This window comes from Camarhynchus parvulus, chromosome 3, assembly GCF_901933205.1.
Source record: "Camarhynchus parvulus chromosome 3, STF_HiC, whole genome shotgun sequence".
NCBI lineage: Eukaryota > Metazoa > Chordata > Aves > Passeriformes > Thraupidae > Camarhynchus > Camarhynchus parvulus.
The window spans coordinates 94,653,586-94,677,538 of record NC_044573.1 but is presented as its reverse complement, the minus strand read 5'-3'; the positions used below and the strand labels follow the sequence as shown (position 1 = coordinate 94,677,538).

Sequence of the window (23,953 nt, the reverse complement as noted above, 5' to 3'; positions counted from 1 at the left end):
GGTTCTTACAGCAGTACTGGGTAAACACGCCTCCCTCCAGCTACTTTAAGCAAAGGAAAGGTTATAAGGATTGTGCCTTCCATGCACTCTTTCATCTGACAAAGCCAGTATATATGACAAGATATTTGTGTTCTTGTGTGCAGCCTACATCCACACCTATATGCATCACCATTTAGCTCTACAAAACATACTCCAAGTTGGATTATTTTTAATTTTAAAAAAACCCCATTGAGCAATTTCATGAAAATAATGCTGCAAAGTGAATTTGGACTGAACTCATAGAGGTTATTCTTCTATTTTATCTTCCAGTAGGGACAGGTGAGATAAACAAAGCAGATTACTGATGACAAATACTTTGGATGTATTTTGGAAATTAAGCTACCTTTTTTTTTAACCCCCAGAGAACAGCCTGGCCCTGTAGAATTGGTATCTCATTTTTACTCAATAGAAGGCTACCTTTTTCTACCAATGAGTATATTAGAATTACTGTTACTGTTTTATGAACTTCTGATGATCATGTAGCAGCCATTTTCAGCATGATCTTCTGTTGAAAAAAAGTGCATAACTACTCCAGGGTCATGGTTTGCATCCGCCATCTTCTCTTGAGCCACTGCTGTCCACATCCAATCATCTGCAACATCCAAGAAACTAAAAAGCACAGAGTAAGTTTAGACAGTCTTGGCAACCCTACTATTCTGCATGTGCAAACTCAGTAATACAGCTTATTGTAGTTGGGACCCAGGTAGGAGTGGTTTCAAACCACAATTTAAGATTTTGGTATGGTTATTTGGGCTATCTTGTGAAGGGAACATTCCAGAGTGATGGCATGTAAGAGAAAATCTAGTCACCAGCTGAAATGCATAAAATTATTACAGTTCTTAACACAAAAAAATCACACAGTTGAGAGTCAGAAAATAAAAAAGGAATTTTTCTTTTAAAAATACAAAATCTTAATGAAGAAAATGTATTAGAAGTAACAGAGTATCAATTTTTTTAAAAAAGAAAATCTCTGCAGACAATGTTTCAGACTTCACACAAGAAGCTTGTTAACAGGCAGTTTTATTTATTTTAGTACAACTTGCTTTGATCACTTTCAGATAATTATTTTTCCAGTTAATCAGCATCTCTGTCTCATGTTTTGACTTAAAAGGTGCCTATCACCTTAGCATTTGAATAGAAAAGCTTGCTGTTATTTTTATTAAAAGCATGACCTTCTCTATTACTACCCTAGATGCTAAGTCCATAGCACCTTTCCTGTTAACTGTCCACATACAGTTTGAAACATTCTAGCCTACTTGGTTGTGATGTCAGTGAATGGAATTAGAGCTCCTTAGCATCACCTTTCCTTTCTCCAGAGAAAGTTACTTTCTTTACTTCATTATATCCTGTGACAAGTTACCACAAGCCTGTGAGAACAATTTTAATCTCAACTTTTCACTGCTCTTTGGTGGTATTTCATTGACCATTAGCAAGCTGGTACCATGAGATGGCTGCTCAAAAGACTCTGGATTTTCAAACTTCAGCTTTTAATTAATAGGTGTTTTTCTCTCAAATCATCCTGGCAGGAGTCTCTGAGAATGGATGTGGAAAGGAGTTTCTCTAATATTGAAACTCAGACTCCCTTTAATGTAAGATTAAGGCATGCTAACCAAGGAACCTACAGACCATTCTCTTTCTTATCTAAAAAAGAAGTATCTGATTTCACAAAGGTATTAAAAGACTACACATATATACACGTCCACCAAAGAACAATGTCCAGATTTTGTTTTGACTTTTGATTTTAAATGTGGTAATGCCTGTGAACCAAAAGACCTTTCAGAAAGACAAAATCAACTGTCGTTGTCCTCCAGCAAAACCTGGAGATCTTCATTCTTCTCTGTCAGTCAGCTTTCTTCACTCTTAGAATCCCGCCCTTTCAGATGCAAGAGCTTCATCAACAGACTGTATATGCTTCTCCCCAGCATAAATCCCATAATGCAAGTTGTCATCCTTTACAGTAGCCCAGGACATTTGCTTGGTGGAGAACCTTGCTGCCCACTCTCCTGCCTTGTTGACAACAATGACACCTCCCAAACCCCCAACTCGTGTCTTCATGTAGTCTAACGCAGTGTCTGCTGCTACCTCTGGTGACATTCCTGAAAAGAAAAACAAAATCACTTCATAGGACCTGTCCTGACAGTTTTTAAATTCTCTTAAAATTTCACCCCTCCCCATGGAACCAGTCAAATCTAACTTCTCTTTCAACTAAATTGGCAAGAAATTTCCAGTCTAACAAAGGATGCATTTTTGGAAAGGCTCTGGACAGTTGTGAAGAGCTGCTATGGTGTGGTACTGCCCCAAGTATTTCTTTACATAGCTTCTGATTTTGATTCAGAATTAGTTTGTTTCAGAATTAGTTAGTTTATTTAATACAAACTAACTCACAAGCTTTATGTTCAAGACACACCATTTCTTATTCCATCATTTGACTAGAAAAAAATTTCAATCTGCAAGGTTTTCATCAAAGGTTTATGACAAGCCAAACCTAAAGCACTTACAATTTGAAAAAACACACATCAAAACAATCAAAAATTTCAGTCATCGTCTCTGTTCTAGTTCCACTGGTTGCAACAGAGCTCAAGGCACGTACTACACATTGTCATAATTTATCAAAAGCAGACATCAGCATGACTCTTCCTGAAACTTCTGAAACCATCAGGCAAAATGAGGTCTGAATGTCCTAGACATCAGACAAAGGACCAGCAATGCAACTTTAGCTTTTCTCTACTTGATTTGTATTAACAGGAGTATTTCCTAAATAAATCAAATTTAATAGGTACATCATACACACAGGCCTATAATAGCTGCAAAGTATTTGTTCACTACAATTTTAAATATGCATTCAGGAATGCAATTGGCTTGGCCTAATTACCTTAAGATATAGACCCTCAGTAATGTTATGCAGCTTAGGTTATAGAACAAAACCTGACCTTTATGCCTTCCCTGCAAATTTTGAGTTAAAACCGAAAAAACCAGCAGAGTCAGAATTATTCACAGCACTGGTGACTGACAGGATAAAGCTCCTTACTCTGACGCACGGGTGATACTGTGACTATTCAAGTCAGTGGCACTGTCTTCAAAGGGTCAGTATTTCACTGTTTGATTTTTCACCAAGACAACAGCTGCCACCGTAAGATTGAAATTCCAACAGCTGTTAAGACTGCCAAAGCAATTCGCTCCTGAAACACAGACGTAAATTTTGCAGCATTTGTCCAAAAGAGAATATTTAGTATGTGAATTACCAAATAGCTGAACAGAATTTTGAGGGCTCTGCAGTTGTTCTTACACATGCAACTTCAGCTCACTATTCAAGGGCTCAAAAAGCTATAACAACTTGAGGGTTTTGTTTTCAGTGCCTTCATGGAAATATGTTGGGAGGAGGGGCCGGGGGGAATCTAATTGCTGACGTGTTTGCCTGGCAGCTGAGTTATACTTCTGGGCAGGATGAATGAAGGTAAAGCAAGCATGGACAGGGTGAACAAGTGCAAACAAATGAGACATGAATACATGTGGGTTCATTTTCTTTTTTTTTTTCTACCAATAAACTTTTTAATTTGAGCCTCATTTGCCTTTCAAATTGATTAATCACAAGCCAGATAACTGCTATCAATGCATAAGTCTTGTAATGCAGTTAACTTCAAGCCAGAGAATAAACTGGTTTATACAGTTTAGACAAGAGCTTAGAAAGCTGTTTACAAATTGAATACTTAGAGACATAATTTAGAGAGTAAAGGGAGAGCATAACATGTTAAGAGCTTTGGGAAATAATCTGTAGGTTATATTTTATGCTGAAACTGCCATGTCAGCTATGAGATTTAGAGGAATGCACCCATTATATGCAAACAGCTCTATAAAGCACAACAAAAATATTCACAGCTGTTACTTGTCTCTCTACTTACTGCTTCTCCAATGAAAATGTAAATTGAGTGTTTTCCAACTATTTCCACTTTGGTCGATCTCAAAGCAAGTTACACTGTACTGCCCCAAAGCTATTTTATTTCTAAAAATAATGGTGGTATCTATATTAATGATTCTTGAACTGCATGCAACACAAGTGTGTTGTCTGGCTATGTTTACGGGCTGTAACATAATCAAGGGTTTGGATGACAGACTAAGTCATGAAGGTAAAGCTACAAAGGGTCATCCCACAGTCAGATTGTATTACAGTCACATAAGACATACTGTGTCAGCTGTTTACCACATACCCACCAGTATGTTTAGTACATTTTCCAAAACAAAATGTAAATTGAAATCATGGTTAAAAAGTCTTAAAATAATTTCTGTTGCTGTAATCAGAGTTGTTACAATAGTGACCTTCACAGTTTATTAGAAAGGCAATATATTATACTTTCTATTTCAGCTCTAGTTATCTATTTCTAGCCCTCCCTTACTGCTCCCTTAAATGTATCTTATTTTTACTTGTTTTCTTTTTCTTGTTCACAGAATTTTAGTTTATAATTGGGGAAAATGATTAAAGAGAACTTCTGTTAAACAAAGTATACAGTAATGTCTTTCAATGTACACTGATCTAAAGCATGATTCAGTATCAGGCAGCAGAGATAATTCTGTTTACTTTAGCTATTTTAGCTTTATTAATAATTTAATACTTTGTTTTGTTTCTAAAGTTTTTGTTTTAACCCATCCACATACCCCTTAGAGCAACTCCTCTGACAGCTGTTCTAGGATGACAGGATATACACTGAAACCTGTGATTAGGCAAGGTTTCCTATCCTCCTTACTTCAGACTACAGCAAGTTTGGAACATACCTTGCTCCATGTGATAGAGAATCAGTCGGGCTAAGACCACTTTCATAATGCTCTCCCCATGTCCTGTGGTTGAAGTGGCACCAGAATGGTTGTCAGCATAACCTCCACTTCCTTTTCAAAGGGAAAAAAAAAAAAAGAAGGCAATATTCTGTAATATGATTTAAAAGCCCTGCATTGTTTAAAATAGGTACCAAACATTCCTTCCTTTAGGTCCATTAGCTCCATGCATTTCTGAGAGCAAAGTGTCAGAAATGCTTGCTTCTCATTTCTGCACAATATGAAAAGTAAAACAGATGAAAGAGATGAACAACAGTTGGAGCAAGTCAGTTGTCAAACTGAGAGAGAAGACTAGTCAGCTGTTTGTGTACAAGAAGCAGAAGCAGGCCAACACTCCACAGGAATGGGCAAAAATATCTTCCAGAACAGCAAGACGGGTATACTGAAGATCAGCAAGATAGGGTCAGGATGCAGAATGCCAGCTCATATCAATTGAGAAGATATGAAGGAAGAGCTAGTGAGGACATTTGTGAGCCGACCAATTTGAGAGGAACCTACCCTCCACAGCATATAAGAGATTTGAAGAGCATCGGCTCTAGTAAAATTTCAAAGCATGCCTGAAGAATCTTCAAAGTCCTCACCACAAGCAGAGTGTTTCTTCTGTTGAACTCCCCTTCCCTCCCTTTTTTTTTTTTCTCCCATCCTTGTTTTGCGGGCCCATTCCACACCCTGTTCTCTACCAAGCTTCTGCTTGCTCAATACCCATATTTCTAGCACATCTCCTAAGAAAAATATGTCCCAGGAGCTAGGAAGAAACATACCACAGCTTATAAACAAGGTACGGGGGGAGGGGAAAGAGGCCTTAGAAGAGCAATGAGTTTCTTCCCTCCTGTGCTTTCTTGATCAGACCCTTTTAATGGACTCTGAGTAACATGTGGAAAAACACTGCCATATTAAGTCAATGCCCTTACCGAAGCCTCTGATGTTTAAAAGCACAGCTGACATTTCTGTATCAAATCATGAAGACACCTAGCAAGACCAAAAGTTGCAAGAAATATGCTCAAAAATGACCAGTTTCACTTCTCCTTCATAAACCCATGTCCCGAATGATAACAACACTGAACATAATCTACACAGGAGGAGGGTATTTGCAGTCAGAAGGCTGCAGCCAGACACAAAACTGAAAACCACAGTCAAAATCCAGAGGATACCAAAATGTCAGCAACTTTGTATGCAAAAGAAAGACAGTTTTATAATTATCATATACTGCCAACAGCAATGCTATTTGAGTTTGGAACATGTTTTACTAAAAGTAATTGTTTTCCAAATCCCAGCTGTATGGTAGAACCCTGAAGCAATCAACTGGCAACTCTGCGGAAAGGATTTCAAGTGTCTCTTTATACTTGGATAAGAAATCTCTTAAAATATTTCCTTTATTCCACACCACGTCTATTAGGTTCTGAGACAGTCTTATCGGGGCTCTCTTAAGAACAGGAATTTACTCAAAGTTGCGAGTCACTTTATAATTCTTGCTCACTAATACAACAAGTAGTAATTGCAATTACACCTACTTCCTTAAGTATTGAGGAAACAGCACCGTAATATGGAGCAGGCTACAGTTTTTGACTTAGTGGAAAGCAGAACCATAAAAAAGGAGAGCTTGATCAGAATCAACAGAAAGGAAACACAGGTGTTCGCAGTGAAGAAAGGACAGAAAAAACAAACTCCCATCCCCGTTGTCCAATTCTTTCTTGCATACCTCCAAGCTGTAAGGAGCTTTAGCTTTGATAGATTTGAATGATAGACCTCCATTTCAGATGGACTAGTATTTATGTTTTGCTTCACTAATGAAAAGGAGAATTGCAATACTTTTTTTTTTCTTTCTTTAAATGAGATGCTCCCAAAAAGTGAAAGGCAAGATCCCACACCCCATACCTATGCATGCTGTGTCACCAACACGGCCTATCATTTTATTAGAGAGTCCTCCCGTGGATGTTGCACAAGCCACATTGCCTTCACTGTCTATAGCAACAGCACCGACTGTTCCAAGGTCTCTGCCAAGAATAACAGTTCATGAATTAGACAGAATTAAAGCATACCTGCCAAAGCACGTTGCCTTTATTTCCCAGGTAGCTTTAAAGATTTCTACAACAGAATTACTACTCATCATGAAGCTATTTTTGCCATGCTTTTCATTACAAAATAACAAGAAACATGCAATAATTCTCACAAGCTTTGTATTTAATAGAGTAGAAAACTCTTTTTTTTAAATCTTTCCCCCATGACTTGTTTACTTTCATAGCATGGAAACTTGGGGAGGGAAAAAACCCGCAAAACAAAAGCACACAGGGCAGAAATATTTCTAGTCATTATAGTTCTGGAGTAGTTTTTTGGCTGACACACAAACTGACACACAACTTTCCCCTAAATGGCAACTCAAAGATGTAACAATTGGCTCCACTGTTTCAACAGGAGGCTAACCGGAATTATTAATGACAATGCACGTAAATGAGTGAATACAGAAAAGGACAGTAATGTTATGCATGCACTGAATCATTTCCTTCCTGTTCCTCCTCTTTCCTTTTCCTTACTCCCCTTAATGTTTGAATGCTATAAAAAAAAGAAAAAGCTTACTTATTTTCCTTTCAACTAGTATTGCTCACAATGCATCATTAAGACATACTTCAGCCTTTGTACTCTGTAGCTACATAATCTTGAGGTTTAAATCACTTGGCCAGTAGACTCTGCTGAAACTGCACATTGGTTTAAAAATCTTCAGGCACTGAAGAAAACAAAAGTCTCAACTATATCTTTATTTCTTCCACATAGAAAAGGCTATATACAATAGCCTGCTAAAAATAGACATGTGTAGTTGTGTATGGAAAAAAAAAAAGCCTGTCGTGACTTATTGTAACAGTTGCTGCACTGAGAAGTGAGATATTACTGAGAAGCAACAGTTTAAATACCCATATATTCCAGTCTTAGCAATTCACGTAGGGACATAAACCAGTATGTGACTAGGCGAAGTATATCAAACCCCCAAAATTATCTAAATCCCCCCACACAGGAAAATAATTTGTAACAATCCTTCAAGGAACTACCCAACAGGCAACTGGAAAAGGAATACCTTTTGAATTTGCCTGGGCATTGATGAGGGTTTCTCTACAGCTGTGCAAAATCTAAGCTAATTAAGTCAGACAAAGTCTTTGTGTACCTTGAAACCCAGAGCCAGTTTCTCAGAGACCCAACTTCCTGTTCCCTCCTGCTTATGTAAAATATCATACTGTCAGTCCCTACACTTCATTCACAGCAATTCCAAGCTGACTGATGAATCATAGGCCTTATAGGCTGCTCTGACATTTATGTAGAGACGGACCTCATCTCAAACTGATATGATGGTGCAGATGGGCTTCCCACCCATCCATCTGTTAGAAGTGATTTGCTGAAAAGAACATTAGTAAATTCAGTACTCCCTTGCACATTCATGTAGCACCCTTCAACCAACTAAAGTTAGATCCTCCTGAGAAACTAAGAAAGATGTATCCAGAGGTATATTTTCTTAGATAAGCATTTACCTTAAGCAACTCTGAAAACAAAAGCACACAGATGACACAGGCAGTAATTACCTGTTTTGGTATGAGAGCAGAACTGGCAATAAATAACAAAGTGAATGTGTCCAACACACCTCATTTGCAGGAGAGCAAATAGACAACTACACTTGATTTCTTACAGTCCCTTTTTTTACTGCTGTAGTTGTAACCTTTCCTTTGATCAACTTCAGAACAAAGAAGATACAAATAAATTTTTTTTTGCATGGCTAGTCAACTCCAAAACATTAACAAAAAAGACAAAACTGCTATCAAATTATAACCATCTCTCTATTTTTAGTTATTGACAGTAGCAAGAACCTCAACAAGTACCTGTGGTGTACCAGAAGAGGCTATTAGGGATTTTTTCAATCAATAACTATTCCTATATACTGCATATAGGAATAATATATACTGTGATACAGAATGTATTATTTGGATTTGTTCATTTCCTTTTGTCTAAATCTTTCATTATCCAATACCCATGAAGTGACATGTATTTACACCACCCCTGTTTAACTAACGAGTTACCTGCTATTTTGTCTCCCAGCCCTGCATCAGAGTGGGGTTTTCTGTTTATTGTTGTTAGGGCCCTTGTTAGTTAATACCTCCTCCAGTTACTCTAGCAGTGCGATTCCCAGTGGGGCTAGGAGCCCATTTACTACCTTACAGCCAGACTCAACATCCTTTCTGTGGGATTCTCAGGCAAACTCCAGTAATTCTCAACAAAGTCTTTGCAGCGTGCAGATAAATCAAATCACACCTTCTTCTCAGCAAAAGGTGTGCAAGATTGAATGTTCCACACACAGTGGAATCCTAAGCTTTCAGCGTAAATCAATGCAAGCTGCTAACCAGCAGAGGAGAAAGGTATCTCTTGTGGAGACACCAGACTTTACCTGCAAAGCCTATGAAACCTCAGGGTTTCTAACACTGTGAGGATCAGGGGACCGGAAGTAAAATACACACCAACCTTCAAATTCCCAGTATGATCTGGTATTATGTTGCCTCTGACTAACACTACTTCACCTTCTGTCTGTTCGCCTCAGGCAAGTTTCTGCATAATCACTGTGGACATAACAGGGAAAAAGAACATTCCACGTGTGATACAGAATGAAATGGGTTTGCATTAAAAAAGACTTGTTTCCAACTTTGTGAGTTTGTGCTGATGTTTTGGTTTTCAGAAAAAGAACAGCATGGCCAAGACAAGAAAAAGTCTTCAGCCTTTCAGAAATACACAAGCTTTTTACTATCAGATATTCCAGAAGAAGTCCATGCTGAAACTGAAGATGCCTAACACTGTTTTCAGAAAACAAACAAACAAACAAACAAAAAAGTAAAAGTGAAGCAGTTATTAGGAATGAATGAAGATCTAAATGCCATGCTATTCCAACTGCTATGTTCAAGAGAACAAGAGACAGTGGTGGTTACACCATCCTCAAAATTCTTCACAATCAACGATAATACCACGCAGTCCTTGGACAGACCACAGATCAAAAGAAAACTCGTGTTGGATACAAAACAAACTATGACCAAGACCTTATGGTCAAGGAACAACATCACTTGGTTTACAAGACCATATTCATGCTTGTCTCATTACTTTGTTTTTTCCTTCCAGCAATTTACTGAAAGTAACATACAGGTTGTAATTTATAGCCTCGATTCATGGACTTTAATTAACATGCTCACAGAAGAAATTTCCTCCTTCTGATCTACAAATTCAGTTTTGCTCCTGTCATTACTCCTGTTTCACAAAACAGATGAACAGCACATAATACAGCATTTATGTAATGTAATACAGTGTTTTCCTGCACCACAATCATGGATGAACAAATGGAAGCTCAAAACAATTAAGTGACTATGCCTACCTCAAAGGCACAGAAATCATTCTTGACATCTGATGTTTTTCATTCCTTTACTGTCCCCCTCACCTTCCCTTGTAGTTTATATGAGACTGGCTTGTTTTCCAAATGACGTTCATTTTGCTGTTGGGCATCCAGCAGCATCTCTCTTCCCACCCACCACTAAACTTGGTCATTTTTTTAAATTCCTTTTCATAACCAACAGGCACAATTACCACTCAGAAGGAATTGCTGGTCAAACTCTGATGTTGTTTAACTATCTAATCAAATTTAAAAACAAATCTGATCATCTACTTAATACTTAACCAAGATCACCTTTCTTAGGTTTTCAGGGCTTTTTTTATTTACTTGCTTTAGTATGTGCACTGATTTTTAAAAACCAGTTCCTCCACAGAAAAAGCTATACAAAATAATACCTGCTGTGTGTTAAAGCTACTCTATGTACCTCTCTAACTGATGATTTTAAGAGCAGTAACAAGTTCTAACTTTGTTCTCCAATAAAGCCACAAAACCTATGCTATTGTCAAAGTGACCAATAATCATCTTAAGCAGCAACAAGTTTCATCAAGTTTGTTCCAGTCATTTAAGTTTAAGCAAATTCATTGAAAACTTTGTTTTCTACTGCTTTCAAGAAAGACATACTGTAAAGACTGTATCAAGCCACATAACATTTGGAATACAGGCCTTTGAGGTTTGTGTTTATTTGTTTGGGGTTTTGTTTTTCTTGGTCACTTTGTTCGTTCAGGGGTTTTTGGTTTCTTTTGAGTTTTTTTGTAACCAGATAGCCCAAAGTAAATTACCCAAATTTGAAAATAAAATATATTTTACCTACTTCTGAAACTCTTCAGGGTTGGAATCTGGCTCAAGGTTCTTCTTCCATCTCTCCCGAGATCTCTCAGTTATGAGTTTCTCCCCTGGAATTTCAGGAATACCCATGGCCTGAGCAAACAGGTGTGCACCATGGTCAGTCAGCAGCATGTGCTTTGTCTGCAGAAAGACAAGAGATTCATTGACAAACCTTATTTTGTCTTGTACTGAGCAATTTTGTATAACTGCTTTTTAGAAGTATCCACAAAAAGGAAATTACAAATTTTATTTTAAAAATTTCTAAACTTCTGTCCATATCCCCTTCCACTATAGCTGAAGAAGCTTTCAGTTCTCCAGACCACAAAGTTTAACCATCAATAGAAAAGAATTGTACTTATCTATTTAACACTTACTATAATGGGAGAAAGAAAATTGGTAAATTTGTTCTTTAGCTAATTTGTATGCAACTGTTTTGTACTGTTTCAAATGAATCACCAAATTACTACATAACTAACTGTTTTGTCCAGTTAACTAAGAGATTTAAAAGGCTTTTATTCAAAAGACTGCTAAATAAATTCCTGTTTAAAGCCATTACACCTAGTAAAATAACCTACAAATGTAAATAGCATACAACTAAAATGTCCCTTAAATTTCATTTAAAGTATTTCCTTCAACAAGCTGCTATTCTTATTAAGTCAGAGGATCAAATTTAAGAACAGAATACTTTCTAATGGATTTGACCAAGAAATGTTTACTTTCTTCTAACAATACTTGAAAGTTCTATTTTGATTTCTATATTTACAAAGCACTCCAAACCAGATTTTAATTCAACAACCTTAGTTAATTCCATGCTTTAAAGTCTGTAGAGCTCAGTTAATTCATATTTTAGAGAAGCTTGCCAGATAAATTTGTTTAATTAATCCTTATAGTTTAGTAGTAGCTCTGAGCTCTGAAATCTGATTTTATTTTTTTGTTGTTTTAATGTGTCAAAAAGTAAGCAGTTTCTTGCACAATTACACAGCTGTCAATTGCTCATCAGAGCCTGGGAAGGTTTTAGAGAAGTGGTGGTCTGACTATACAGCACAGAACAATTTCAGAGCAGAGCACTTAAACTACAGCCAGCCTTTGTGTCCCTGCAGCAGCACAGGACACCAGAGCAGCCGAGGTGCAAACAGAACCATGATGCTGGAGGCAGCAGCCCTGCAGAGCCTTGCAAAGCACCCACGTGGCACAGAGCCAGCTCTGAGCCAGAAGTAAGGACAGCAAAGGTTGGGTATTTCTGTACCATGCTACATTCTGGAGGGCATTTACAGCCTCAAAGCTTCAGGTTAAGATGCTGCAGACCATCACCTGCTGTAGATTTCTAAAGCAATGACAAGTAATCACTACCATGACCAACACATAGCACTTCATTGTTTTAAAGGATTCCAGACAAACCTCTTCCCAAGTCAGAGACACTGACCTCTACTTAAGCCTATTACAGCCTCTGCATTAAGCCCTTTGGACAGGGACAGAGGACAACACTTTAGAAACATTTCTGATGTTGCAGCCCCGACATCAAACATTTTTGAAAATTTAAATGCCTTTTTAATTAATCTTTAATTCATGAGAGCATTGCTTTAGGGAATACTAAGGGTGACAAGAAGAAGTCCCCTGTATATGTGAAAGGGGACATTGGGCTTGCATGCTGAGTGCTGTTCCCATATTACCAGACGATGTAAGACCAACCTATTTCTGACAAAATTAATGAGCAGTGTTCCTCGACTTGAAAGCCAACTTCTTTGTGCAATACTGCCCCCCTCTGCCACTGCACCCACAAAAAGCACACAATACAATTTTCAAAATAGGTTTGGTTTTTATTTGTGGGTTTGGGTTGGCGTTTTTTTTTTGGTTTGGTGGGTTTTTGTAGGAAATTTGAAATTGGCTTTAGTCTTGATCTGTACCAGAAGGCTGTGTCCTCCATCCCTTGCTTTCTTCAGCAACTAAGACTATAGCATCCTTTAAATAAGTCTTAAAAATATAAAGTTTTATTATAAAAAGTAGAAGTTATTTCTAAAAACTTTTTCATAGGATTCCATCCCATATGCAGATTTGCATAATATATGCACCTTCCTAGGCTACACAAACAAGAAATACTTGCATATTGATAAATAAACTTCTACGATAGGACTTTGTGTTTGGGTTTTCTTTTTCCCTTCTTTTTCAGTCCTCACTAAAAAGATGATGTCTTAAGGTGATTTTAATCATTCTCTTGAACAGATGTTGTCAATCAAAAGAGCTAGTAGAACACTGTCAAACAATGCAAAAGCACATTTTTCTGTCTCATTCTTCTAGTTTCATTAATATGTTTGCTAATATAAAGTGCATACTTTTTCTGGAAGACGTTTACATAAAGTAATCTAAAAGGACAAGAAAAGGGTTCAACAAATCTTACAAATAAGCAACAAAAGCTGGAACTTTTAGCTAATTTCACTGGAAATGGGGAAAATACCCCAAATTTCTGCTGGGCCTTAAGTTCAGACCATCACAATTCTTCATTTAAAAATTCTGGAAGCACAGAAAAAAAACCCTGGCCCTTTGCCTCAAGAAGTCTGTCTTCTAAGCTAAATTGTCTTTTGCCTAATGTAAAGTCCTGCACAATAAGAGTAGGGGAAAATGTACATAGCTTACATACACCAATGAATTAGTGCTCTAATGTTCATGAGAAGCCCACCTAATGAAGTTTTGGAGCTGAGAAGGGTTACACGCCCCAAATTTAAAAAAAAAATCAATGTATCATTCTATTTATGTTCAATACAAACAGGAATAATTCAACAGAAATTTAAGTGCTTTTTCAAGATTGTGTTACATTAGTAAATGCACTAAAAGTCTTCCACCTCTAGAAGCTCCTGTGAACAACAGTACAGTAAATCATGAATGGAAATTATTCTGCTCTCCTTTTTTCTACTTCATGAATTTGGATAAGTTTGAGCCCAGTGGGAAAGTGAAAGCCAAAAAGGACAGCGTGTTGCAACAACAACCTAGAGGAGCTATTTTGGCCACCAGATGGAGCCCACACTGTTCCATAATAGGATAGAAATACAATTACAAGCAGACGTACAGGGTGGTTTTGGTTGGTTTGTTTGTTTTCGGGAGCCGCATGTTTCAAAATTCTTTATGGTACTGAGGCACTCAAAAACCACTGGGAATTATGCACATAGACTTAAGACCCCAGAAAAACTACCCTTATTACCCCCAAGTCTCACAGTTAAAAATGCTTTTTAATCAAGCACAGTAAAACAGACACACTGTGAAATGTACTATGAAATACCCTGGGTTGGTGTCCCAAAATTCCTGTCCAAGATGAACAGAGGGGCAACAATGAGCAGAAGAGCAACATCAGCTGGTATTCCCATTTATGGGAGATGGAGAAGCAGAGAAACTCATCTCAAGATAGATCAAGCAATTTAGGCCAACATTTACATTTGAAATTTATCATCATGCACACATATTTTTTTGCATCTTGGCAAAGAGTAATGCCTGTACCACAAAACGTCATGGTGTTAGGGCTACACCATTATACTTGGTCCTGTACAGTGGGATTGTATGATTTCATTTCAAATTTAGCCTCAACACTTTTAAACACCAGAAGCACAACGCAATGACAAGAAAGACTTTGTAATAGACATGACAGAGGAGAGGGTTTTCTCTTTGTTGGTTTGGGGTTTTCTCTTTAATTTTTAAAACACACTTTGCAAAGTTATATTCTCAAAATCCAACAGTGCCACTTTGACTTTATTCTTGTTGAATAAAATAGGAATTTTTCATAGACAAGCCAACAAATAAAATAAATCAGTGATTCTGGAATAAGAAGTAAACAATAGGCATTAAAATAAGTTCTCTACAGAAGAAAATAAAATAAAATGCAACATTCACCTTAACAAGCTAGAGATATCTCTCCCCCGACCCTTCATCTATATTCTCAAATTTTGTCTTGTGAAGCTGTCTACCACCTATACTCATTCACTGATCTAGTTAATAACAAAAAAATTCTGTATGAAGGAAAAAAACTTACTCATCACAAGTTTTAACATTGCTTTCTAGTAGACATACATTTCACTGAAGTATTTATATTCAATATGCTAGTGAAATGTTCTGATCTTAAAAGCAGAACTATCTTTCAATTAAGGACACAAAAAAATTCTATCTGCTTTGGAGGCCATTAAGGACAAGACAAATGTCAATCATCTTTATAGATCACCAAAACAGGTTTTGTTCCCCCAAAAGCAACTTTGAAAGGTTAAAGAAACATATGTCTTTATTAATAAGCGTTTTTATAAATATGAACCTTTTCAACAATAGGGCAGCTGTACTAGTAGGATGAAATTATAAACTCCAAAGACGGAACAAACTTTTTGATCACTGTCACAGTCTTGTAATAGTAACACAGACACAGACATCATCAGATATGCACCATATCTGAAAAATAAGAGAAGTCTGCGGTAGCAAATATTAGATGGACTTCCTAGTGGAGTAAGGTGGGATTGATCTTATATAGAAGGCCAAGTAATTTACTGCCATGATAAATTTGATTATCTTGGAAAAAACCTGTCAGCACCACATAGAGCTAATGTTATCTTCTACTGGTGGAAGATTACAACTGTACTGGTGCTACCACCTGATCAGGTCACAGTGGAGAAGGCTACCCAGAACAACAAAGGAGTGCATTACATAGCCAAATATGTAACTGGGTCATTCAATTCAGTTCCATGAACATTCATTTCCATGAACTCAGTTCCAAAGTGAACAGTGTATTACCTAACTTTAATCTTGCAAGATCAAGCACAAAACTCAGTGACAACATAAAAGCTCTTCAAAAAACAAGTGAAAAACAACAAAAAAAACCCCTTGAATACCAGCAGTGGAACTACAGGAGACCAACATGTATAGCTCAAGTTATGTTTCCTTAGAATGCTATTGTTTATAAATATTTCTCAAAACCCCTTAGGGTAAGTGCTTCATAGTCATGACCATAGTTTCCAAACACTCCAATCCATTTTTCCCTTCCTTGCTGCTTTAAAGCACTACACAAACACCATCACTGAGGTGTATCAATATACTGGATGAAGTTCAAAGGAAAAGAAAATGCTTCATACTCAAGTAGATAATCAGCATACCTTTTCCATAACAAGTCGAGCAAGTTTTATTGGGTTTGCTATGCACTTAACTGCAGACACTGCTCCAGAGTCTAAATTTTTTCCATCCATGATAATGGCATCCATTTCTACTTCACCTTTTTCATTTAGAACAGATCCACAACCTAAAGACAAATAAAAAAATAGTAGGGGGCAAGAGAAAAAGAAGAAAGTCATTAAGAGCTAACCACCCAGGTGATTCAATTATAAGCTCTCAGCAAGCAGCCTTTCTCTTTCGCACTTTGCTGACTTACCGAAAGTATCTCCCAAATACAAAAAACCCAGCAGAAACACTGCTGAGTACAACCACAAAATCCAGCCACTAACAGAAGTCTCACAGAGTACAGCCACTAACAGAAGTCTCACAGAGTACAACATCTATTTTAAAACTGAGTTTTACTTTTTTATAAGACGAAAAACACACTTCCAATCCCATCCAAATTATATACTTGGTATTAAAGTTAGATGAACAAACCATCATGAACAGAATTCTTTATTCCCCAGATCCCTTTTAAGTGTACTGTTTTGCCTTTGCAGTTCTTCCAAGAGGATACAACACCACCCAAAGAAATAGTATAGTGTTTGACCCTATCAACAGATGAACACCACACAGTACTCCAAGAAACTGCCAAAATTAATGGAGCAGATTAAGTGTCCCCTCACTACTGTAGCAAAGGCTTGAAATCACAAGTTCTTCCATCACCAAATAAAAAGAGTATATAAAGTAATTTTATAAACTAAATGTTAAGTAACAAAACATCAGGTAGTTATCTTCTTCTATAATTATCAGTGCTATCACTAACATAATTGAAAATTAATGACATACAAAATGAGACAATGCAAATAGGGTGGTTTTTTAAATAATGCCAATAATTGCACCACGGAGGAATAAGAGCTTGTAAATCATCAAGTGCACAAGCCTTGCTAATACAGATGGTGAAGACTAAATCTGAAAAGTAAAAAACAAATCAAAACATGGCAGATGTACACAGTACCTCAGGTAAAAAGACCTGTGCACTATACATAACTAATCCAGCAGGGCTTTTCTCCTTCCTGTTACATCAACATTAAAGCAGTCCAGAAACCACTGTTAATAATTGACATAAAACTTTTATACCAAAGTACTTCAGACCAGAATATATGAAATTAAATCCCCTGTGACAAAAGGCAGCTAAATCCTGTAATCCTCCTCTTGGAATCTCAAAAGTGCCCCTGCCACATACAGACACACCCCAAAAGTTATTTTTTACCTGTCTCCAGCTAATTAAAATTTTTCCACAGTTAAGTCCTGCATCATTCACAATATGTCAACTTCTAGACTGATCTGTAAAGAGCTTACAGGTTAATTGCCTTGTGCCACCCACGTGAACATCATTCTTCCAGCTTTTCCTTATGCTGGTAAGGAATTGTTTTCTCAGATAAACCCTGCCATTCTCTTTTAACATCCTTTGACAGGGTAGGCTTTCTAACCCACGATCACAAAATTCCCACTAGAACTAGGGTACCCCTTTCCCAAGCATCACTGACCAGAACCAAGCTCCAGGGGAAACTCAACAAGGCCCCTTCATCACCACATTAAGAGTACCCCATGTCTACTGGACATATCTCAGAGGATACACTTTAGGATTTTCTAAAATTTGCTGAGCAGAAAACAGTTGCAGACAGTTTCTGTAATCAAAGGCAGTTTTCTAAACAAGTCTCCTTTTACAGGTGGTTAAGAGAGACCACCAGTAGGTGCCTTCTAAGAACAATTCATCCCACTTGCCATTGACTCACAGAAAGGCCTGGGCTGGAAAGAACCTTGAAGATCACCTAGTTCCAACCCCTTTCCACAGGCAGGGATGCCACCCACTACATCAGGTTGCTCAGGGCCTGATCCAACCTGGCCTTGAACGCTTGCAGGGATGGGGCATCCACAACTCCTCCAGCTCTGAGAGCTGTACAGCCAACTTTTCTCATTCCACTAGTCACCATGAAAGTCTGTACAGGAGGGCAAAGCTAATTACTGAACCTCAAGTGATCTCAGGTACCATGAAACCTTCCTTCTGTGGTTACAGGCTGCCTTTTCACCTGCCTTCCAAAGCAATGGGTAAGGACAACCAGCCACTGAGGCAATGGTATCCATTGGCAGTAGTGCTGAAAAAATAAAGTTTCTGGCTTCTTATTAAGCAAAGGGCTAGGAAGCAGAAAGAGACAGAAAACAGAAGACAGAAAATCTAGGAGGAGACAAATAATCAACATGTCTGACATTACCCTAATCACAGCTGGGATACTGAGAGGAGTACTCCAACTCCCTCTATTTGTGGATAGACAGATCTGTCCTCTGTCCTGCAAAGGCTGCATAGGAGAGAGTGTGCAAGGACCAATAGGGTGCCAGTTCTTACACCTGGAGTACTCATGCCAAGCTGGTTCATACTGTAGCCAAAGAGATCACACAGAAATATAACCACAGCACAAGCAGAACTTGATTACTTTATTAAGCTGCACAAGTCACTAAAATGGTAATTTTATACACCAGTATAGCTTCTGAGCCCTTGCACCAAGCCTACATCAAGATGACCTTATACAGCATGGCTACACCCTATCAAGCAAAAAAAGGACATAACTTGATTGTTCTGCCCATTCTTCCCCATCTTTATTGTTGTTTCTTTGTTTGCCTAGAAAATATTACAGCAAAACTGATTTTATCCTTTTATCAAGATAAATACTACACAATGAGTTTTAAACAGCTACTCCAATCAGGGTCATTTTCACATAGCTTTCAGCTCATTTTTGCCAGATTCTGAGAGCAGCTGTATCTAATGAGCATCGACACAATTAGATATATCTGTAACAGACTACTTGCCACTACCTGAACAATGGGTGAAGGCTCAAGTCCAGTTAAGTAAAAGCTAAATGACAGCACGCCACCCTGATGCTAACTATTTAAAAGCACACACTACACCTTCAAGTCCACTTCATAATTTCAGCATGAATGCTCTAAAAATCAAAATGTTCAACCCAAGTCAATAACAAAACAATGAAAGTTTCATATTAAATAAAAGCTGCTCTTGACTGCAAGGTGAGATGGAACAAATGAACCTCTGCAAACTAACTGAGCACATAACAAATAGCTATGTTACCTAAGATACTAAGCACCTACATTTCATTCCATGTGCTTTTCTGACATACCACGGCAGGAGTGGGGAAATATTTTTGCTGAAATTCATAAAAATAATAAACTTGAGGTCCTAGGAAGAGGAGAAAGTATTTGATTACTACCACTAACATTAATTCACATTACTGATTAGGAAATCCAGTTACAAACCCTTACTATAGGAAGGTATAGATTTACAACTGATACACCATTATTGCATTGCTTCTCTAGTATTATTTACAAAGTAACTAATCGCAAGCATTAATGAATAGAAAACCACCTAAAATCCCCATCAACAGTATTTCTGTGGCAATAGGCAAAGGTCAAGTACTCAGGATTAAAAACAAGGCTGCAAGGTATATCCAAGAGCCTTAAAGAGACACATTAACTTAACACATATTCTGTAAGAGTTCATGTGTTAAAACTGGATATACATAGCACAGTAACAAAAGATTTACAGAAATGTAAAACAGCCCCACACAAATTAAGTGGCAGATACATAACACTGAAGAATGGCAAAAGCATAACTCATCTTCCTAAGTGTACCATGAGAAACTACAGTACATACCACACTGAGAAACCACCTATTTTGTGACACTAGTATTTACTCCACTGCAATGTACATAAATCAATAATAATGCAACAGTATACAAGCTAGGATTTTCAGAAGCATCAGGGCAAAACATTTGAAATATAACGTGATTCTAAGTCCACTTAAGTCTTAGAAAAATTACCTGCATTAAAATGAGGATCATCTTCCATTGACCGTACTGCCTCCTCAACTGCATCCACGGCACTGCCTCCCTGCTTCAGGAGAGCGTAACCTCGCACAGCAGCTCTGACAACACCAGCACGGCATCCCTCTTCTCGCTCTCTGAAGATCCGGCCAGCTCCACCATGCACCACGATGACAGGCTTCATCCTGCCAAGTTCCTCCTCTGTTTTTCAGCTGTGCACACAGGTCAGTGGATGGGAAGGAAAAGTCTTTTGCATGTGGTTCTTTCTACAAGGAGAGTGGCTGCTGGTTAGGTAACACATACGGGTAGTTTGCTACAATTTTACCTTCTGGGAAGCCAGGTATTCACATGGAGGAGCTCCTAATACAGTCTGGATGAGGCCCCATGCAGCTTGGTGCAACTCCTGAGGCCAACCCGGCTTTGAGGAATGGTCTGGGTCAAGTGGCACAGCAAGGGCCCCTTTCAGGCTAAGTTACTCTACAACCTGGTTGTTTAGTATGAATTTTGTCTGGTAATAATAAATTACGTGGGAATAAGCATTTGAGTAACCCTTGAACCTGCCAACTGCTCTTTGTTTTAGATGGGTAGCCTGTTGTCAGAGTAGAGTAATATCACCAGCAATAAAGAAAGGCAACTGACCTGACCCGAGTTAAAGGCTTACCCAGCTCAACCACCTGGATCCCAGACCTCGGACCTCTTGCTATACTTTGAACTTCGAGCAGGAAAACAAGGTTTTCATTCACACCTGGCAGCCAACACCGCGTTGTTACCGCTCATGGCCTCCGGCGAGCAAAAGCCATTGTTGATAGCTGCTACACATCTTTGGGGATGCAAATCACGGGTTTTGCTTCCAGAAAAAGGCAAAGAAGCAGCAGCTAACTCATCTCCCGCAGAAATCTGGGGCACTTGCCAGAGAAAACTCCCCTCGTGAAAAGTTTCTCGGGGACGGCTATTTTTGGAGGCTGTGAAGAACAGAATCCAACAGCCTTTCCTCTCATCATACAAGCAAACCCTTCCGACAGAGCCTCCCGCACTCCTCCGATCCCTCGCACTCCGGCTGCCCCAGGGGAGGCCGGCCGGGTCGGCAGCAGGCGGGGAGCAGAGGAAATCCCAGCCGGGGCCGCTGAGGGGCACATCATCCCGTAAGCAAGGCCGTTCAGGATTTTATTTCAGCCAGCAGCTACGCTCTTCCCTTACCCAGCACAGGCTACCCTCGGCCGTAGACCCAGCCCTGCCGCGCTTCGAGGCGGCACCTCCGCTCACGGCGGGCCCGCGCCGCTCTTCCGCCCGCCCCCGCCGTTCCCGCGGAGCGCGGGGTCCGATCGCACCTGGAGCGCCCCGTCCTTGCAGAGACTCGCGGCCGCCCTGGGCGCGCTCCCGTGCGGGTGCCCGCGGCCGCCCTGGGCGCGCTCCCGTGCGGGTGCCCGCGGCGGTGCGGTGCGGCCCAGGCCCAGGGACCTTTCGCCGCAGCCGCCCTTAACAGACATGGCGCCCGCGGCGTGCCCGCACCGAACATGGCGGCTGCTGCCGCTCGCACCCCGCGGTCTCCGCCCCGCACCGGCAGGGGCCGGGCAGCTGCCGCTGGCCCTGAGGTGGGGCGGCCCGGCCAGGCCCGGCCTTGGGCTGCCGACTGCGGGTGGCGCCGCACTGCGCTCATCCCGGCGTGGTTCCCCCTCGGCCGGCAGTGCTGCTGCCGGCGCCGTGTGCACGGCCACAGCCGCGCTGTCACGCCAGCTCACCGCCTGCCGCCTCTTGATTTCCCCTCGAGTTAAATTAGAAAAATGGCACCTCTTCCCCAATTCGATCCCCGCAGCACTTCCCGCGTGCCCGCCCTTCCCTCTGGCCGGGCCGGGTTATTCCCCTTCCCAACGCTCGGGCTGTCTGTGGGCTCTGTAGGCTGAAAGGAGCTGTAGGCCGAGAGAGCTTCGGTCTGTGGGATCATCACGCACATCCCGGGCAGGTTGGCACAGACTACATTTTACATACATATATAAGTATATGCATAGGTGAGGATAAGCTGTAAGTGGCCACAATGTTCCCAAACCGACGACAAAGGCAAGAACTGAGCTTGATGTTTGTTTTATTTCTAATTATATGCTGCTGGTGGAACAAACAGTAGTTAAGTAAAAGTAGAGCTGCTAAAGGTTCTTTCTGAAAAGTAAAAAAATAAAGAGTCTATTAACCCCCCATAATTCTGAACTCCCTTACCTATGTAACTAGAAGTGCAAACAAAGATTTCTCAACATTTGTACCGACTACATGGCATGCGTTGGCCTTCTCCCCTGACCATTCTTGCGTTGCCCCGTGCCTCTGCTCCCGTGTCTGCAAGGCGCCGTAGCCCAGGCTGCAGGGAGACAGTGACTGCAGCCTGCCGTGTCTGCTCCGGGCGTCAAGGGGACGTGGCTGTGCAAAAAGGGCCAGGATTTATGGCAGTGCCAAGTCACTCAATTTAAGGTCTGTTTTGATCCTGAAGGTTTGTTGGAAACTAATTAGTGTGGTTTAATTAAAAGGAAATACTCCTGATGGTTTTTCTTTGTCATTAGTAGGCTTAAGACAGGCATTAAAATTTCTAACATTAATTATTTGAGAGTGCTGCCTGTTTTTGTAGAATATTTCTCTTGTTTTCAGGTAGTGTCAAGACAGGAAACATACTATTTAGATTAAACAGTTTAGAAGAATCATTTTGGTTGTTTGCATGGACAGCTGAACACAAAATTTATATAGTAACTCTAAGTTGAAATTTTAATATTAGTCTAACATTATGATTCATCAAAACAAGGGTGTCACTTGATAGAACTAGAATAATCTGTTTCTATATCACCTTTTTACCTTAAGCCCTCTTTGGCCACTGCCTTTGTCATTGTGGTCAAATAATTTATGTGCTTTTTAAAATGCTGTAAAGATTCTTAGAGCAGACCGGAAAGCATCAGTATTTAGTTTTATGATTATTATTTAGTTTTTTTAAAATTAGCACATTGAATTGCACATCAGGAACCTGTCCTAAAGCTATGTAAACTGGTAGAATAAGTTTTAAATAATTGCTCTAGAAATCTATTGATTTTGCTCTTGCTAATTTCCATACGAGACCTTTGTGTGATATAACTGCCCAAGAAAAAAATTTTGAAATGTACAGAATAAATTAGGGGGATTGCATGTGGAGCCTTGTGGAGATTACCTTTCCTGATTGTAAGCTGAATGTGCCTTATTTGAAAGAGGTGGGAACACATTATCATAGGTAAGTAAGGGAAGAGGGCTGAAGCGGGGAAGGAAGAGATCTGGGCACATGTGGATAGGGAACATGTGTCTGAAAATACTCTGATGTCATAGGTCTACTCTGCATTTCCAATGACTAAAATACAACTGTACTTGTGCCTTCTATTTTCCTGCAGGGTCCATAAATTAAGGACATGCCCTTTTTCTAGAGAAAGAATTCCCCTAGAATCTCATTGAAATGTTAATTTTATGAACCAGCCAAGCAAGTGAAATACATTGTAAAAGTAACTGGTTTAATGCATATTTATAATAAAACTATTTTTAAAATAAATGTTTATGTAGCAACTTGTGTGTTTATCCATAAACTATTTAAAAATCTTCAGAATCTGGTGTAGCACAGAAAGCAGCGCTCTATATTTTATTAATTGGATTGGAGGAGCATGCAGAGTTGATCAAGGCTAAGGCTGCTTGAGCAAGTGTCAAGCATGCAGAAACAGATTGTTGTTCACAAAGTCTGCAAGCTTGGATCTTTTTATATTAGACAGAACTGTCATATGGAGATCACTGCGGCATTAGGATGCTCAGGTCACACTGGAAAACCTCATGCATGTTGAATAAGTTTGTTCATGTGCACAAT

General features: G+C 39.4%; 1 protein-coding gene across 7 annotated transcripts; it reads right to left on the bottom strand.

Moving 5' to 3' along the window:
• Positions 1–1,043: 1,043 nt before the first annotated feature.
• Positions 1,044–21,956, bottom strand: ASRGL1 (asparaginase and isoaspartyl peptidase 1). Of its 7 annotated transcripts, XR_004060620.1 has the most exons (8): positions 21,301–21,559; positions 20,101–20,369; positions 16,213–16,355; positions 11,082–11,236; positions 6,739–6,857; positions 4,807–4,917; positions 3,068–3,218; positions 2,045–2,135 (listed from the first exon to the last, which is right to left on the bottom strand). XR_004060620.1 is itself a non-coding variant. In XM_030946288.1 (7 exons), exons 2-7 carry the CDS (start codon positions 20,285–20,287, stop codon positions 1,900–1,902), a joined length of 951 nt encoding a protein of 316 aa, XP_030802148.1. In that variant the 5' UTR covers positions 20,288–20,369; positions 21,892–21,956; the 3' UTR covers positions 1,044–1,899. The 7 variants fall into 7 exon arrangements, 6 of the variants coding, with proteins under 6 accessions (XP_030802148.1, XP_030802151.1, XP_030802146.1 ...); XM_030946288.1 differs by lacking the exons at positions 3,068–3,218; positions 21,301–21,559 and adding an exon at positions 21,892–21,956 and having other exon boundaries at positions 1,044–2,135; XM_030946291.1 differs by lacking the exon at positions 3,068–3,218 and having other exon boundaries at positions 1,044–2,135; positions 20,101–20,315; positions 21,301–21,558.
• Between the last annotated feature and the right edge of the window lie 1,997 nt (positions 21,957–23,953).